Source organism: Suillus fuscotomentosus (assembly GCF_016647785.1).
Source record: "Suillus fuscotomentosus strain FC203 chromosome Unknown F5891scaffold_47, whole genome shotgun sequence".
NCBI classification, from domain to species: Eukaryota; Fungi; Basidiomycota; class Agaricomycetes; order Boletales; family Suillaceae; genus Suillus; species Suillus fuscotomentosus.
The window spans coordinates 407378-425347 of record NW_024539559.1 but is presented as its reverse complement, the minus strand read 5'-3'; the positions used below and the strand labels follow the sequence as shown (position 1 = coordinate 425347).

Sequence of the window (17970 nt, the reverse complement as noted above, 5' to 3'; positions counted from 1 at the left end):
AATTCCCCATCTCAGCCGCTTCATCAACAGTACCGGACGCTTCAAAACGACCTTTGGTGAGCTGTAAAAACACTGAATAATATACTACCATACCCTACATTAGACTCGACTCGACCTGCACATAACACCGAACATAACCAACATAATCAACAACAGCACCAACTCATGTACCACCACCACCACCACCACATACCATGTACCAACACCAACCACCAACCGAACTACTCCACGACGAAAGGAGAGCCGCACCTCCTGCGACACTGTCAACACCTCAGAAGGACCAGTAGAGACAAGTAACCCCAACCCGAACCAGTAGCAAATCCAGCATGCCGCGATCGAATCAAAACAATCGCAAGTCCATCTCGCCTAACATCATCTACTAACCTTCTTCGTTGCAGCTTCCTTTTGTGCTTACTTGCGTCATCCTACCAGATGGCGTGGGGAGTACGCGTTCGAAAACACAGTACGACAGTACCATATCACCAAACATATACGAGGGAAAAGCATATGACGAGAAATGTCCAACATAGGGTCTACGACCCCAAAGGACTCAATCTGATGCAAAAAAAAAAAAAAAAAAAAAAAAAAAAAAGTAATCAGCGTAAGTACTTGATGAAAGCTACATCCAAGCGTACCTTTTGCTTCGGTCAATGTATGGGTGAGCGGAATACATGAATTGCAAGATCAGAATATGCCAGATGTGGATGGCAACGCGGTTGTTGTAATACTGGCGATCCAATTTCGATACCGCAACATGCTCTTGAGGACAGCTATCTTTTCCACACACTCCGGATATCAAGAATTGCAGGCATTGCGAGAAAACGGGAGATCTGCAACACATAGCATCGATCTCCGACACTTTGTCTTTCAGGATCGTTCGAAAGGATCGTTGTAGCAGCTGGGTGACGTTACTACGAGAAGCTGTATACCCGGACGGACTTTCCGATACCCAGGTGATGCCCTGCCGGACTTCCATCATTTTGTTGTGGAGGAACGTTCCATTTGGTATGAGAAACTTGTCCCCGGACAACCGCACGATGGAGAATAGTCTCCGGATACCCCTATGCTCCATGGGGTCGGGGAAGGTCGAAATTAGATAGAGCAGTCGCGCATAGGCGTGAAACTGTTGAAGGAACCGTCGCATTTCATCGACCGTAAAAGCTCGAATATCTATGGTTCGAGAGAATACATGGTCCAGGCAAAGGAGAGCTGCTGGCTGGTTGTTCTGTTGATGGAAGCCAAGCGCAAGATTTCTCAACGGCTCGTGATTTTTGCGCAATATGTTTTGAAACATCGATATCTGGATATCGATCAGTCCAGCTGATCACTTTGAAACTGCTAATACGTACTAGATCACGTGTGGTCGGCGTTAGTGTGTTCGTCTCTAGTTGATCAGCAAGAGCTATGAAATGCTGCATCGGTTCAGCATTGGATTTTACAGTGATTCTGAAGGAACATTTGCGCCAAAAGTATTCCAATATAGTATCGGCCGCACGGACAGTAGAATCGACGTTGCTTTCGTCCTTGATGAATGCCCGGACAGCTTCCAAGGGCCTATTCTCTGACAAGTGGAGCTCTGCGACCTCATAGTACCTCGAGTGAGATTCGAGCAGTGAGGCACGAGCGTCATCGAGATCATAGTCCTCCAGAAATTCGAGTTCCTCATCAAATGTCGAGAAGAGGGGCAAGGGGGGCCTATGCAATTACTATTAAATAAAAATATTGTGGAGAGCTAAGACTTACTGAGCGTTGCTTCTGCTGCAGTAAAACAGTCTGCACACAGTCCATAACTCCGTCTTGGTCTCTTCAGGTATATCCGTGCCATGGTCATTAAGGACATGGAGGGTCTTGTCGAACCGTCCAGCCTTGCGATACCTTTTCGCTGCTTGCTCGAACTCTTGAGCATTGAGATAGGCCTTAGCAGCTTTGAGATCATTCCCTGCTCGAACGTAGCAACCCGCCGAGTTACGATAATACTGGAGCTTCTGGTTTCCTGTCGCGGTCGCCGCGCAATCAGTAAAGGCATCGGCGGCCACGTTAAAAGCTCTTTTTTGGTCGCTGAGTGAGGGCGCTCCGACACTAGAACGTGCGACTTCTCGTAGTTCATATGCTTCACAAACCTTCGCTTCACGATGAAGGTTGGCACGTTCGAAGCAGTGAATAGCCTGCGAGTAGCGCTTGTGCGAGAATAGTGAGCGCCCGAAGGACGCCCATTCTTCCGCAGTCGAGGAGACGGCTAGATGAGGGACATCTGTGCCGGGGGTACAATTCTGGATCTGATTGCGAGACGTCCAGAATATCTGAGGAGAACGGGTTATCAGATCGAGTTACGCCAACACGCTGCTCTAAACGTACACGCATCGGCTCCGATCTGTCAGATTTGTCAACAATCCATATGTTCTTCCTTGCTCGAGTGATCCCCACATAAAGAAGTTTGAGCTAATAAAAGTAAGTCGAAGTTCATTTCGAGGATCTGTGTGCCTACCTCGCTACAAACCCCAGCGTATCGCGCCTCGTCTCGTTCAAAGTTCGGTGCATATCCTTGACCGTCTACCCCGTTGAGAACCACGCGCCATCGCGAGAGATCTACAGCAGAATCCTCGAAAAAGTTGTACAGCAGCACCTGACCGAAGTCAGACATCAATCAGATAGTCAACTTAACTTTCTCACATCATTAAATTCTAGGCCTTTGCTCTCATAAAGCGTCCTGTATACCTATGTCAATAGGAAAACACAGAGCAAAGGTAGTCTTAATACGACTCACATAATTAGTCCAATTTGACCAACTTGGTCTCGTAACTTCTGACGTGCTGCATCGTCACGCACGAGAATGCCTAGATACCTTGTCAGTGTGTGAATGAAACCCCCAACCAATTACTCTACATTGCTCGGCTCCGAACTCAATGTGCTTGCCGCTGGAAGAATTCTCAGGAGGAAAATATGGGTATAGTCCAAGTCTGCTTACCTCTCCCCAAACAGGAACTGTTTATAATCAACGGCGTCTTTATCCCAACCAGTAAAAAATACAGGCTTCAGCCCGTCAACCACCCCCTTTTCTGGCCGAAGATTATCGATTGTGTTGGGCCAAAACTTTGTGATGAGTTCGATCACAGAACTTGCGCAGTTGACGATTCCACAGTGCGATCTGTAGTTGATCGCCAATTGAAACATCGCAGGCTGACGAAGACACGCTCCAGCGGAATTGACCGAGATATTTTGCTGCTGCTGCTGTAAGGTATCAATTCAGGCCCGAGCTAAGTCCCTGTCTGCTTACCTCAACACGGTAGAGAAACGCTTTCAGATCATCAAATCTGAAGGAACTCCCTGCAGAAATCGTCTGTGCGGTGTCCCCGGCCCAGAACAAACCGTCTGGATTCTTGCATAATTGCCTTAAAACTATAGCAGAAAGCTCTCAGGGGATTATGTCAACAAAGGATGGAGTAGCCACTTACAGAGTGCGTCGATCAGAAGGTTGTCTTGTGCTTCGTCGACATACCTGGTGCAGGTGGTCAGGCGCAAGATGCATTGGTGGGGGATAACACATACAAATAATCGATCTGTTGGACAGGGAACTTCTTGCTCCTGAAGACATGGAGTATTGCATGCGTGCTGTTTGGGAATATATCGTGACATTGCTTGGGTGAGAAGGGGAATAGGTCATACCGGTCTGCGACATCATGATGACGTCGCTGCCTCTTGATTTTCGTATAATACTCGAACATGTCGTACAGAATTCCCCTCTGATTCGCAAAATTTGGGTTAGAACGATGAGGAAGAAGGAGGTAGGTTGGGCGATCGAGAACTCTTTCAGGACAGGTCAATGCGTGTTCGGAGCCTTTGATGATTCCTGTATGTATATTCATAAATTTTCAGCGTCGATGTAATGCAAATAGCACACACCCATGAATTCGCTGAAAACCAACCACGGATCTGATGGGCAGTGTCAGTACTCTATTGTCGTCATAAGAGAAAAGGACACTACTGAGATTCTTGCTGAGATTCTGTGGAAAATGAGGCCAGTATTGATTTGCGAACACGTCATAGGTGACGAAACAGTCATGCGCGTCAGCATCGTCGACATTGAAGAAAGCTCCTGCACTATCTTTCTCGTCCAAGACATCTGCCGCGATCATTTTCGCCAGCTACATAAACGATTAGCTCTGGAACCGTCCGGGCGACAGATTGGGACGCACTCGATCGAAAGTTAGAAAAAGAGGAAAGTGTTTATCCTCAAGTCCGCTGTACCTCATCGGTATATTCATCTGTGATTCGGGCAGGTCGTCGAGATCAACAAGGCCCTCCTGAGCACTTCGTGCCTTCGTTTTTGCAAGTTCCTCCAGGGTATAGCCTGCTAATGCCAGAGATTCGAGAAGCTTCGCGAAATACTCTTCTACTTTCGTAGCGAGCACTCTGGATTTGGTGACGAAGATCTGGCGTGGCTTCGGCATGTCGGTGGCACTCATCTCCCAAGCTCGCTGAATGCCGAGAATCTTGAACAGCATCGTCGTGGTTTTTCTATTTGAGTGCGATAAATAAGCTATTCATATTAGGGGCAGGACACTTACCCCGTGCCGCTGCGACCCAAAACGTAACATGACGCGGTACACTCGACAATCTTTTGTTCTTGGGGTCTGCACAGACATTAATAAGAAAATGCGTCACATTGGGGCAGGACTCACGTGAGCATAAAGACGTGCTGTACGTCTTGGTTTGCGATAAGACCTTTTGGAAAGATAAGAGGAGGTGGCGAGCCAACTACATGATCACTCACTATGCAGGAACGCCTAAAATAAGAGGTTACCGAGTCAATATTTGCGTGTCTATGAATCGTATTTATATGCTTACTTGCGAGAATGTGACATATTTCTCCAAACTAGAAAATCGTTAGATGGAAACCAATTTGAATAAGGATGGCGAAAAATCGTACACGAGTAAAGTGTGAAGCTATGCCATGGATCAATGACTGTACAAATGACAACTGAAAGTACTCAACTCGGTCCATATCCTTATCACTAAAATTAAGTGGGCCTCCTGAGCATTCTGGCTCGGGTTCAGCTGATGGGAATGATGCAGGCAGAATCACGCCGTCTTTAGAAAGGACAGGTCTATTCCGAAAGATACACCTGCACAAGTAACGATTCACTGAATTGCATAAAGAGCCGAGAAAGTTTTTCACCTTCTACGATATTCTCTGCCCTTGCATGCGAGATGGCTACCCAAGGCATCCCATATGTTGCCAGGTTGTGCATGCGTATAAATACCGTATACCTTGATTACTGGAGTTCATATGAGTGCTAATGACGGACGGATGTAGTTGCTCCTGACAGTTCACCTTGTCTTTCGGACTGTCAGGACTCCAGTCTCAATATCATGCTCGATGCTGATGTAAAAAAGACGTACCTTTCCGTCCTGGTCAGGAACACAATCAATTTGGTACTGTGAGAAAAGGTCAGTCGTCTCCTGCTCTAATCAACGTATGTGAAATTACACTCACCACCAATTGTAGGTCCTTTGTGATCTTGGCATCGTAGATGGGTATGCCTGCATCCGGCCCGTTGAGTCGCTTGTGATTATCGTCTGAAAAATGACCATTCGATAGTTCTCTGTGGTAACGATGAGATCATTACAGCGAAAATCATCAGAAGACAGACTTGATCTTCCCGACGATGATCTTGAATATCTTCTTTTCTGATTCACGCAATTCACGCAAATTTTTGTAGGCCTCCGTAGATATGAGGATTCGCCACTCTCCGAACCCGTCCGCGTTCTCAAAGTAAAGCGCGGCCTTCATAGGCTGCACCATTTGGTACGCTTTGGGTCGGGTTGTTGGGCTCTCAACATCCTCGGTTGACGAAACCTCAGGCGCAACATCTTTGGCAGACTCGCCCACGTTTGGGAGGAGTAAGGCTTTAATGTCGCCTGCCAATTCCGTCCTCCGCAGAAGCGAGAGATAGAACTTACGGAGAGCTGTCAGGGGAAACGTCAAAAAGCAACGAATATACTCACCAAGAGAGCATTTTTCAGCTTCGTAAGAATGTGAGTAGACAATGATGCGGCAGCCTCGTTCGTGAGAGGCATAGCCACATCAAGCCTCAGGAAGAGAGATGCGTCGATAGACGTATGAGCTTTCGGGCGATTGCGCTTGCGCATTTTCTGAGGCACTTTCTTCTTGACGAATCCGTCATCAGATTCGTCGCAAACACCAATCTCGTCATCAAACGATCCTGCACCAGAAAATTTCATAGTGGTCAACGCGCAAAGTACAGGTAAAGCGTCCTCGACGAAGCCTCTGTGACGGGTGATGTCCCTAGAGACATCCGTCGCTAGAGACTCAGCTGGAAAAGCTAGAAAGTACATAGACAGGTTGTCTAGCATCGTTCTCGCAACGGATGTTGGATATTCTTGGGGTCTCCTTGGAAAATCTGTCATGATCTGTGAGATCATTGCCTCACGGCGATCCCAAACTGTTAATGAGTCAGAGCTGATGACGCTCAAAAAAAGTTTGTGAGATACCAGAAATAATATATGCAAAAACATAGGGTGACGACAACATATGCTTGACCGTAACTTGTAATGCGGTTGCTCCTGAACTTGAAACGATTGTGTCCAGATGATGCAAGGCGGTTCTGAGGCCTGCCTCGTTGACTATTCGATCTTTTGAGAGTAAGTCCAACATGGTCTGTTGAACAAGAGCAACTTGTGATGATGAAGTGGTTGTATGAAAGGCTGGGGATTAGACTTGAGCTGTGTCAACGGTACAAAGGATTCAGGAATGCCTCGAGCTTGAAGCGACTCCGCAAGCTAGGATGTTGTCCTTATATCGTCGAGCCAGCGCTCTGCCTGAATTTCCAAACAGGTTGAGGCGCAAATAGCACACCCCAAATCGATACCTACATGCAACCTGAAGCTATACATGAACGCTTGAGCGATAAACTTGGACCCTCAAATGATCCCACTGGCAGATTGAGACAAGAACACGACCCTTACGTAGGTGGGACTAGCCTGATGTGTAGGTCAGCATTCCGAAATAAATCGGCTAGGGCTAGGGTCACCTCATATCAGAATGGCGACAAAAAGTTGGCGTCTAGATTGATGGAAATAAGGTACAAGTCTCAGGCTGGACCTACGGAGCGTGTTGTGATAGAAGCAGACGAGTCACGAGAGGCGCAATATGTTAATTTTTCGGAAATCTCCTATAGCTTCATATATACATTTTATATCATACAAGCAAATATAATCCGTTGACCTTCAAATGTTTACTACGATGGATTACAATAAGAGATGCTCTGTACACTGTTGTCCTTCTCTTGCAAACACCGTTCGAAAATTCGAATGCCTCGTACTCTTCACCGACATCCGATACTTCCTTGTTGGGACTTTTCCCACGCCATAGGGTGTTGGGCATGTGTTGACAATACCAAGCGCAGCTGAGCGCTGATCACGGTGATCTCGAATTGATGATCCAGCACAGGCTTGCGAAGTTCATGAAACGCATGGCAGCCAATCCGCGAGTGTGGAAGGTCGTTATCAGTATGATGCACTTCAGGTAAGTTCAGACCATCTGTATGTCTCCCAGACATGTCCTGACCTCATGTTTACTACTAGTAGTACTATTAATCATCGTGTAAACCTTGACAGAACACATTGCGAAATGTCATGATCTATTCCTTGTCATGGTCGTCTAGAGGCAGATCGATACACACGCCGTGGTCAAGCAGACTGACAGAATGTTCATTAATTGGCACGATTCTGCAGATGAAAACTCGGCCGCAGCACCGCCGCAGCTGGAGACTTGGAGCATATAAAAAGTGAGCAATCACAGTGGGGCGAATGCCATCGAGATTGAGTGGAGCTCCGTGCAGCAACCTCCGCTTTGGTCGAAACGACTCGGACTATCAGGTATGCCGTATAGTATCTTTGAATTAGATCTCATTTTCATGAACGAAGGTGCAGCCTCGCATCATGGCAAATATTTTTCTTTTGTCCTTATCATCCTTGTGCACAGCCGTATCATATTCCCTCAACCACTCCCTACGATACTTCAAAGAACGCTGTATACATCGTCGAATTCTTCCCAACGTTCCAAACATCCATCGTCTCAGCCGAAAGTCTCATTCTTAATATCTGTCTTACTTTCGTCTCGATCTTTCATTCCCCTTCAAACTTGCATGTTCTTCTTGTGGGGTCGCAAATAAGACTTACATCTTCAAATCCTCACGTCGCGATTTTTGATGTTTCAGTTGATCACTCCACCTGTGCTGGTTTTGATTGGACCAAGTACTGTTTATCCGCTCTTGATATTCCATACTCTTGCCGTCCCATCATTGGATCCATCCACATGGCCACTCGTTCATTCAGTCCACTAATCGCACCCAATCAGTGTGTCCCGTCCATTTGGCGATGACCCTCCCGTCTCTACATCTCGCAATGTCACTATCCTACCAGTGCCTCCACTCGTAATAGTTTTGTCGTTCGGAGATAATGTTACGATAGTGAACACTAATCACAGATTTAGAGTCCCTTCATATTCTATCTGTAATACTCTCCAGGTTCATAGTTCAAGTGACCCATTCCACTTGAATCTGTGATGATGCGTCGTCCCCCAGGCAGGTGCACAACACCCTGTACCTTGCCAGGGAGACCTCTCATCGTCTGACCACTGGCATTTGTTACTTCATATTGGTCATAGAAGACATGGCTGATGTTTGACGTGTCACAGCTGATTGTGAACCGTTTTGGCTATTCATTGTTGGATTGTGCGTCTCGTTTGATCCATGCATCTATGCAGTGACCACAACTGAAATTCTGAACTCAGCCTCTGTATCCTTGAACAATCCAAGAATGTAGATCAGACTGTATGGGAGATGATTTGTCGATGAGGTAAAAAGATCATGAACCGGTGGAAATATCGCACGAACCATCAATTCTAGCTAGATTATTTGTGTATTTTGACATCAAAACCGCCTAGCTAGGCAATAGATCAAAGATGGGCGTACGCCGGGTGTTTGATTCAACTTTGATAGTTGTTAGTTGGCATGCGTATGCGAGAAAGATGGGTATCTCTCGTGGCTCTGTGAGCGATCCTCAGCGAGAATATCGGACTCGGCGACCGGAAGTTATATATCGGAGGTGGAACTCGACCGAACTTGTTAACTTACGTTGGCAACACCACCAAACGTACTACCGCTACGTACTACGGGCACGTAATCGGAACGACTAGGTCAACGACGACTTCATGCGCAATGGAAATGCGTTCGGATGAAGCCAGAGTATTGGTTATATACACAGGCGGAACCATCGGAATGCTCGTCAGCTCACGAGGTTACGTTCCTGAGCCTTATTTCCTCACCGATACCCTCCGGAGCCAAAAACGTTTCCATGATCCTTTGCAAGACTCCCTCTTCTCCAACGCTGCATCCGTAGAAGGTTATAGAGAGTGGAGCAATAGCGGAAAGTCCACTCCAGTCAGCACAGATAACGTCGCGACTCCGAGTGCATCAAATCAGCCCACCCTTCTCGTCAAGTCCTCCCGCCCGATTGGTAACACGGTTACCCTTTCTCCATCTATATTTTCGCAGATTCAGAGAGTGAATGAGCAACCAGAATGTCGAAATGTCGCTGATGGTGTCTATGAGACACGTCTGCCCAGTCTTGTAACTCCCCGAAGTGTCGTTCCTGGACACGGTCATACGAAACGCATACGCTATGCAATTCTTGAGGTCAGTCGTCCGTATATACTCATCGCTCAGCCAATAGCTTAGCAAAATCAGTGGAATCCACTGCTTGATAGTAGCAACATGGAAATGGACGGTGCTCGTCTTTTACACTACTCTTAGGTTTCTCCCATTCACAATCTTGACTAGGACAGATTGGATCCGCATAGCTGCAGAGATCGAGCTAAACTACACTTCTTTCGATGCATTCGTAGTATTACATGGTACCGATACCATGTCATACACTTCCAGCGCACTCAGCTTCCTGCTCGAGGATCTCGGTAAAACTGTTGTACGTCTTGCATCCTTCAATAATATGATCAACCTCATGCGACGAGACTAGATCCTCACCGGAGCTCAAATACCTCTCTCACAACTTCGGAACGACGCTGTCGACAATCTTCTTGGCGCACTGTCTATTGCAGGCAACTATATCATACCAGGTAATTCTAACATTTTTATCATGCAGCTGTAGTTTATTATTCGTTCTAGAATGCAGCTTGTATTTCAATCACACCTTGTACCGCGGTAATAGAGTATCAAAGGCCTCTTCATACGACCTCAATGCCTTTCATAGCCCTAATTTTCCCTCTCTTGTGAACGGTGCGCGAACACACATATCGTCCTCACAATGGTCATAACGTTTTTTTTAGTTGGAATAGATATAGTTGTTAATTGGAATGACGTCCTACGTCAGACAAGCCTTCGAAGATTCAGAGCCTACAAAGGAAAGCGTTAATATTTCTACTCCTTCAACAATATCACTGACATCTCCCAAAGAAATGAGTCCCCACGTCGGTAAGCACTTAGCCTACAGGACACATTTTCATCTAACCTGACACTTTCCAGCAACCCTTCGTCTTTTCCCAGGCATGACAGGTGCCACTGCTCGCGCATTTCTTGCCCCGCCGACACGTGGTATCGTTCTAGAGACATTTGGTGCTGGAAATGCTTCCCAACGTCCAGATGTCCTGGCTGTATTCAAGGATGCATGTGATAGAGGCGTCGTCATCGTTGCTATCTCTCAGTGTATCAAAGGGTCTGTATCAGGTGATTACGAAACAGGACAAACACTAATTCAAGCTGGTGTCGTTCCCGGCGGGGACATGACCCCCGAGGTGTGTCATCTTTTATATAGTTTTTATTCTAGTTGACTGACTATCGGAAAGTGTGCTCTTACCAAGCTTAGCTACCTTCTAGCAAAACCCGAACTTACCGCAGCCGAAGTCCGCTCACTTATAAGTCTTCCTCTAAGAGGCGAACTCACGCCACCGGTGCCATCTCTGGCTGCGGCGCCGTCATTAGATGGTGTGAACATAGACCTGTCTGGACTGCTTTCTCAATTCGTTCGTCTCTCTTCATCTGCACCGAAGGCAGATATCCCTCAGATTGTGATCGGAGAAGAAGCGCAGGACGCTGCAGCTCCGTGGAGTCGTACTGCCGCAGAGCGCGCGAGTACAGAAGCTGCGCTCTTACCGTTTCTCGTGCATCTTGCTGTTGCGCGGGATGACGTCGAGGGACTTGAGTTCTGCATTACTTCAGCAGGCACAGCCTCGTATTCCGGTATGACTGAGGGAACGGCAGAAGTTGTCGTACCAGGAGGTATCGTAAGTTGTCTAGATGCGGGAAGTGGACGGAGTCCTTTACATGTCGCGGCATTAAACGGGAATATGAGGTGTGTCGAGAAATTACTAGAGAGCGGTGCGTTAGTGCATCTTAGGGACGGATTGGGACACACTGCCTTGTATTATGTGAGTGTCGTGTAATTTACTTCGGGTTTGAGTGGCTGAGGTCAGCAGGCTGCACGTCAGGGCCATGGTCTCATTGTCGACACACTTGTGAGCGCAGGTGCGAATCTTGGGGGGATGGAGAACGAGGCTGGTTATGTGGGACTTGCAGTGCAGAATGCAATTAATGCTGGAGATGAAGCTGTGGTAGAAATTTGGAGACAGGCTGGCGCGAAAATTATGGATTAGTTTTTAGTTGAGAAATTTTCTCTGCAACCCTGTGACGTTTCGTTCGTTTCGTTATGTACATGGTTTAGTCGTCTGTAGACGTGTTGGAGAGACTGATTCTGATGATACCGCGGCCAGGATTGCATCTGCGGATCCGGTCAAATCTCAGCCCGAAGCTAGCATCCTGTATCGCCGCGCTAACACCAAGTACAACAGAGCGTAGGGCTCAAAACCCGTTTTGTCCTTCATGTAAATATGCGTTTCCGGTTCCGGCATCTTCGCTGAATGTCACGACACACGTGACCGACGCGTCGTGGGATCATGTTTATTTTTATTTGTCTTTAAGAGGATAGCACGCCTCGTGTTCCCCACAAAAGGGTCTTTCACACCTTTCACATTTCCCTTGGACCGGTCAGTCCGCCTTATATAAAGGTCTGAGTTCCGCTGGCGAAAAGATTGGGGCTGACCTTCTCTTCTCTCTATTTCATCTTGCAGCTGGTCATCGCTGGAAGATTCTAACCCCCGCTACCTCTCTCATACCCGTCTTTGGACTACTTTTGCACAACGATCAGATCAGATCACTGATTCCCGGGTTGAAATTCGGGTTCGAGTCAAGTTCGAGTCGAGAAAATCAGCACCATGGCTTTAACGATGGCAGCACACCCAATACTAGTCAGAGACCACGCATCGCGCGTAACACGGGCGGGATCCGTTTTCGCCGACACAACCAACTTGCACCGTCGTATCAAGTCTTCACCATCGACGAAGCACCATAACGTTCTTTTCCCATTCTCCTCCCGCCCGTGCAAAGCCCCACCCACCCTTTCCCTTTCAGCGACATGCGCTAGCTCCTCGCAGTCGCGGGCGCTCCTACCATCTCCCCCCGATCTACCGGATGTCCGGAGTGTCATACCCTTCCCTTCCACGTCACCCGCAGATGATGTCGCTAGCGTAATGGATGTTCAAATGTTCGATGGGACAACCGATAGCGTTGATTCGCAGTCTTTCCCATCAGCTCTGTTTTCATCCTGTAATGGCACCGCCTCTCCGTGCTCTGCGCAAACCCGTCTTCGGAAACGGCGATCCCAAGCTATTGCCACGCTCTCCCAGCCATCGAGTCCCAGACGGGATAAAAAGGCCAAGTCAAGGGAGAGTAGCAGGTCCGGGAGTACAGACCCTGTTGTGCGCAAGCGGTCGCGTAAGAGTTGGCGCCAAGTCGCGGACTTGATGATCCTCGCTACCGTGCATCGCAGCCTCGTATCGAACTGCAGTACAGATCCGTGGGACTGTGTTCAGGGAGAGGATGTTGCGCCAGTTGATGCACAGACCCTTGAGGGGCAAGATGTGCTCCTAGCACGCAGGATCCAGACACGATTAATTGAACATGGATGGTCATTGGTAACTGATGGCATCCCAGAGATGCCTCGTGATCATGATGCGTCTATTCCTTCTTCCGCGCAGGCAGAGTCATCCCAATCTATACACTCCGACACAGTCCTAAACCTCCACAGCCTATCATCTGACACGCTCTCACCACGATCATCCCCACCGCCCACAAGCGCTCCTATGCCCTCTGTCCTCACTATGCCTCAGCTCGTCGCCACATTGATGATGCGAAATAACGACCGATGTAGCACGCGTTCGCGCTCGAGCTGGAAAGCTCGCCGTGCTGATTCATCTTCTGGCCATTTCGTCCAGCGGAAGTCGTCCCTGTCTGTGGCTTGTAGCTAGCAGACTTGTGCGTGCTGGCTTCCCTGATGAAGCAGAGATTGAATCTCCGCTGCCAGGCATTGTATCATGCTGCTGATGCATCGTATATCTTCGCCGCGGCCACGATGCATCGTACCTTTGCCACGATGCTTCACATCATTTGCCACGAGGCGTCATATATTTGGGATGAGGCATTTATCTTTTTTATGTATTTTCACGACGTTTAACGAGCGCTACGACACGTCATACTGTGTATTGATAGTCATCTAATTCTTCGCGGAACGGTGCTTGAGTACATGTACCGCTAATTTCTGGTCTTGCTTGCGAGATCTACGTAGTGCTGTGCAACGATATTATGATCGAGATAGAATTTTGGTCCGATTGAACTCTATTTTTATGCTCGTGAGATGGGCGCAGTCAGAGTCGAACACACGATTTCGGATTTGCAACAGCTTCGGGTAGTGGCGCTCAGTGGCACCCCTACATCACTGAAAACCAAGATCTATGATAAACCCTTATATACACATTATAATCCCAACAATGTGTATAATCGTATAAAATATGGCAGTGCAGAAGCCATAGTCTTGTATAGAAATATATTGTTATCCCTTGCGACCAATCTTTATCATGATTACCTGTGCCCGGCATTAGTTGAATGAATTTGGCTGTGTAAAAACTCAAATGGATTGATAAACACGCTAATTGCTGAAAACAAGATATATATGTGTAGAACGCTATCCCCTATGACCAATAATCATCAAGATGGTTTTCATTTAGCATTAGCTGCATGAATCATGTTGTGACAGTACTAAAACTGTACTGAAGTGGTGAAGCATGTTCGAAAAAGTGTCTCTCATTTAGCATTTCTAGCACAGAGGCTCTCCTGTCCAATAAGTAAAAGAGATGGAAATTCTTGCCATCTGTACCATCATATGGACAATTGTTTCATTGGCATCATGGTATTGCGGGTTTTATACTTGATTGGCCAGGAAGTCACATTGGGTTGTATAGGATTATACAGAGACACTCGGTACAATACATGTAGTTTATCAATGCCTCGCCAATTCTCTACCCTAATCTCATCATCAACACCATCTGCAGGAACAATAACATGGGTTGAACCACAACAGATATCGTTAGTGCCTTGAAGTCCAATGAAAGCAAGGTGTCGCGGCAACTTGACACTATTGTTTCCTTATGCAAAATTTGCACTGCTCAAGTGGTTGACTGAGTTTGGCGGTGCCAGTGTACAATCAAGCTCGGCGGTGCCAGTATAGGATCAAGTTTGGCGGTATATAATCGAACTCGTGGTACCATAGGATGTAACAGGATCGAGTTCAGCCATAGGATCGAGTTTTTGGCCATGGAATAGAAGTTGGTCGCAGGGATCAAATCCAAATATGAGATCGAGTTCAGCCATATCATCGAAGACCAGTCATCCTTAGACAGAAACATAGACCACGACATGACATATCCTGTTGCCAGACCATGTAGTACAGTGCGACTTTCTGGATGGCATCCTGTCGAGAAACTTGCAGGAAGTAGCGTTAATGAGTGATTGAAGGCAGAGTAGGTGATAGTGGGGATTGTAAATAAAATCTGAGTCGGATCCTTACTTATCAATGACCGGAAGATATGCTCGGCCGGTGGTGACTGAGGTCTTGACCCTTCCCAAGGGAGTTGTACCTCGTTCGTTTTGAGATCCGGTGGTCAAACTATTTCAGAATAGGAAAAGAGAAGGAGCAGGGTCGGAGCCGGGTAAGGCTGCGAGCTTCGGCGTCAGTTGCAGACAGCTAAAACCAACAGAGATAACGGCAGTTTCGAGCATCGGTCGAGGACACATGGCCAATGTTGACTTTGAAGAAAGGCCAAAATGCAGAATAGGTTTCAAGTGGGATTGAGGGATCATCCAGACCACCATTCACTACTGCCCGATCCCAACAACCGCCAGTGCTTAGCGCACATGCCCAGCACATGTCAGCAAATGCTGACGTGGCTCGAACATATGCGAACCACACCGGAAGGCGCCAGAATGAGAGGAGTGGAGGAGGGCGAGAAGGAGATGAGGGAGAGGTAAGTTTAAGTCTTGAGTACCTATGGAAATGAGGTAGTTAGCAGCATAAAAATGCACAATACATATTACACGCACCTCTGCAGCTTAGAGAAAGGTACCCACAATCCCTCGGCCGCGTTCAACACCATCAATCTCCAGTAAAATGTCACAGCTCATTCCAAGCACCACATCCCTTCGAGCTTTTGACAGACCGGCAGTGCCTGTTCGAAAAGTCGGCTCAATGTCGAGTAAGAGATGTTAGGACCTCAGAAGCGAAGAAGGATGGCACTGACTGCGTCTTGAGATGAATTGTTGAATCAGAAAATATGACAATGACAAGCAAATGTAGCGAAGCCATGGAGGACGAGTGCAACTCACAGTGGTGTGTGTGAGTTTTGTGTCTAGAATTTTTGAATAGATCAGCGCCATATACGTTGAGCGTATGCCTACAGCATCGACGTCTTCCTATCATTCTGCACTGCTATATAGTATTAAGCAATTTTTACGCATGAATGCAAAAACTATACCACCAGCTTAGAATTCGACATACTGTTAAATTAATGTGTCGAAACGACAAACAAGCTCACGGATCAGGAAAATGATGCTTGATAAGTAGGCCAATACATGGGCATATAAGGACAACACAGATTTCGCCAACCTTATAAGGTAAATATTGTCATACCGGGTTATCCGGTTTTCAGTGATGTACTATGCACCTAAGTTTTTTTGTTTTTTGTCTGCTTTGTCTGGGTTATAGTATAAATGGCAACAGGTAAGTACTAGTACTCCATCAACTGAGAACTGATGCATCGGGCTCTACTTGTTTCCGATGTCCTCTTGTACATATTCACATACGTGGAACAACTACCGCCTACCATCTACACGCCATCCGTCACGGCGTCTCCGGGTCAGAAATGTCTTGCATCGCTTGCAGCAACATGCAATGCCTTCTACGAGCTCGCGATGGACTTGCTGTGGGCTGATATATATGGGGTAAAGCTACTACTAGGCTGTGTAACGAGGCTACATCCACTGGTGTATAGTTCATTGGTGAGTCTAGACTACTTTCATTCTGTTTACTTCTTTTCGTTCATCGGCTGACCGACTCAACCTCTACCAAATAGTGGAAGTGGGGCCCACAGCCAGCAGGCGTCGAACCATTATCTGCTGACGAGGCCCGTCAATTTTTGCGTCACTCCACTCGTGTTCGCTCATTGGTCATAGAACTCTCTGACGATGGCGCTGTTCCACTCCTCTCGGTCATCCCCGCCGACGTATGCCTCTTCCCGAGGCTACGGGAGTTACGTCTTTCGGGTTCCAAACATTTAGAGCTATTCCTGTCCCACACCCTGCGCGATTGTTATGTATATTACGATCCAGAGGAAGTGATTCCTGGTACTGCTTTGCTGAATTTATCTATGCAAACAAAAATCTTGACAATAACACAGTAGATCAACTGCCCAAGCTGTCTGACCGTATCCGTTTGTGCAATCAGCTCGTAACTCTGTCTTGTCCACCCCTCGACTGGGCAACATGGAAGCACCTTTCCACCCTCCCTACCCTGGTGAAAATCGAAGTTCGTAGCAGTCTTGGCGCCCCTCCTTGGCTCGAGGAACAGCATATCTCACCATTCCTTTACCTCACGTCTCTTTCCTTTACGGACAGCAGTGCTGCATACGCGACCACCGTGCTGCAACACATGAAATTCCCCTCATTGGAAAGTTTCTGGATCGGTGTGGAGACTTTGGCTTCGACAGAGGTTGAACCATTTTTTCGCGCACTATCCCAATGCAAACAGACACTGGAAACACTCACTATTATGTGGGAGGAATACAACGACCCCCAACGCAGGCCTTTAACAGCGATCCCACATCTCCTTTCCCTTTCCTTCACACAGCTCCGAAGTCTGCGACTCCGTAGTTATGATTCCTGCATCTACCTTGACAACAACGTTCTCTTGGAAGTCATGTCAGCTTGGCCGCACCTCCAAGCTCTGCACATAGAAGAGTGCGCTATCTCTCCTTCCGTTACATTCCACGGACTACTCACCGCAATCCGTCAATGTCCTCAGTTGGAAGCGTTCGGAATGTTAATTGACACTGTGAATATCGACGTCGATCCTGATGCTGAGCCCATACAGCATGCCTGCTTGCAAACGTTGCGGTTGGAAACACCCGAGTCTCCCACAGGAAATGCTGAAGCTATCGCTCGCATCATTTTCGATTGGCTCCCTTGGGCCATCAGAGAACCTGTGAGAAGAAGATATCGTCATATATCGTTATATATCGTAATATATAGGAAAGGTTTTCGTCACATTGTAATATAAAGTGATATAAAGCAATATATGACCATGTAAAAGCACCATAATCAGCATAATCCCCAGCAAGAACTCACCGGTTTACTGATGCTGTGTCTACCAAGTTGCCCAGTACATAGGTGAATCGGATTGGGATGAAGTTAATGCACGTCTCGCGTCATTGTTATGTGACTGCTGCACTGCATGATATAGCTTGAATACCCGACTTCGATATGGATGTCC

General features: G+C 47.2%; 5 protein-coding genes across 5 annotated transcripts; 4 read left to right on the top strand and 1 right to left on the bottom strand.

Moving 5' to 3' along the window:
- Window positions 1–795: 795 nt before the first annotated feature.
- On the bottom strand, window positions 796–6676 carry F5891DRAFT_982782 (P-loop containing nucleoside triphosphate hydrolase protein; the record flags this gene model as incomplete). Its single annotated transcript, XM_041377255.1, has 28 exons — window positions 796–830; window positions 940–1300; window positions 1350–1695; window positions 1744–2300; window positions 2356–2439; window positions 2486–2623; window positions 2671–2707; window positions 2765–2834; window positions 2884–2915; window positions 2966–3228; window positions 3275–3396; window positions 3453–3496; window positions 3547–3609; window positions 3664–3847; window positions 3901–3930; window positions 3983–4142; window positions 4194–4515; window positions 4566–4631; window positions 4680–4722; window positions 4772–4784; window positions 4846–4873; window positions 4989–5123; window positions 5177–5268; window positions 5401–5436; window positions 5495–5603; window positions 5652–5967; window positions 6003–6464; window positions 6514–6676. The coding sequence occupies 28 exons, from the start codon at window positions 6674–6676 to the stop codon at window positions 796–798; spliced, it is 4311 nt and encodes a 1436-aa protein (XP_041222982.1).
- Window positions 6677–9161: 2485 nt separating this feature from the next.
- Window positions 9162–11865, top strand: F5891DRAFT_1149640 (asparaginase-domain-containing protein). The gene is made up of 10 exons (XM_041365104.1): window positions 9162–9719; window positions 9771–9810; window positions 9869–10005; window positions 10057–10156; window positions 10206–10316; window positions 10367–10441; window positions 10494–10511; window positions 10563–10831; window positions 10883–11464; window positions 11513–11865. Exons 1-10 carry the CDS (start codon window positions 9243–9245, stop codon window positions 11687–11689), a joined length of 1986 nt encoding a protein of 661 aa, XP_041222981.1. The 5' UTR covers window positions 9162–9242; the 3' UTR covers window positions 11690–11865.
- A 187-nt stretch (window positions 11866–12052) lies between these two features.
- On the top strand, window positions 12053–13748 carry F5891DRAFT_1113222 (uncharacterized protein). Its single transcript, XM_041363749.1, has one exon. The coding sequence runs from the start codon at window positions 12308–12310 to the stop codon at window positions 13397–13399; it is 1092 nt and encodes a 363-aa protein (XP_041222980.1). The 5' UTR covers window positions 12053–12307; the 3' UTR covers window positions 13400–13748.
- A 1252-nt stretch (window positions 13749–15000) lies between these two features.
- F5891DRAFT_1174731 (uncharacterized protein) lies at window positions 15001–16041 on the top strand (the record flags this gene model as incomplete). The annotated part of the gene is made up of 6 exons (XM_041365679.1): window positions 15001–15067; window positions 15108–15136; window positions 15263–15451; window positions 15536–15679; window positions 15781–15819; window positions 15850–16041. 6 exons carry the CDS (start codon window positions 15001–15003, stop codon window positions 15967–15969), a joined length of 588 nt encoding a protein of 195 aa, XP_041222979.1. The 3' UTR covers window positions 15970–16041.
- A 194-nt stretch (window positions 16042–16235) lies between these two features.
- On the top strand, window positions 16236–17757 carry F5891DRAFT_1192111 (uncharacterized protein; the record flags this gene model as incomplete). Its single annotated transcript, XM_041367560.1, has 3 exons — window positions 16236–16481; window positions 16556–16826; window positions 16880–17757. 3 exons carry the CDS (start codon window positions 16236–16238, stop codon window positions 17755–17757), a joined length of 1395 nt encoding a protein of 464 aa, XP_041222978.1.
- Window positions 17758–17970: the final 213 nt, after the last annotated feature.

Bases quoted from the DNA above. Each gene is read 5' to 3' on its own strand.
- F5891DRAFT_1113222 (XM_041363749.1), top strand. From the start codon at position 12,308: ATGGCTTTAACGATGGCAGCACACCCAATACTAGTCAGAGACCACGCA.
- F5891DRAFT_1149640 (XM_041365104.1), top strand. From the start codon at position 9,243: ATGGAAATGCGTTCGGATGAAGCCAGAGTATTGGTTATATACACAGGC. The intron at 9,811-9,868 runs GTGCTCGTCTTT...TGACTAGGACAG, and splicing joins TAGCAACATGGAAATGGACG to ATTGGATCCGCATAGCTGCA. The intron at 10,317-10,366 runs GTGCGCGAACAC...CGTTTTTTTTAG, and splicing joins TTTTCCCTCTCTTGTGAACG to TTGGAATAGATATAGTTGTT.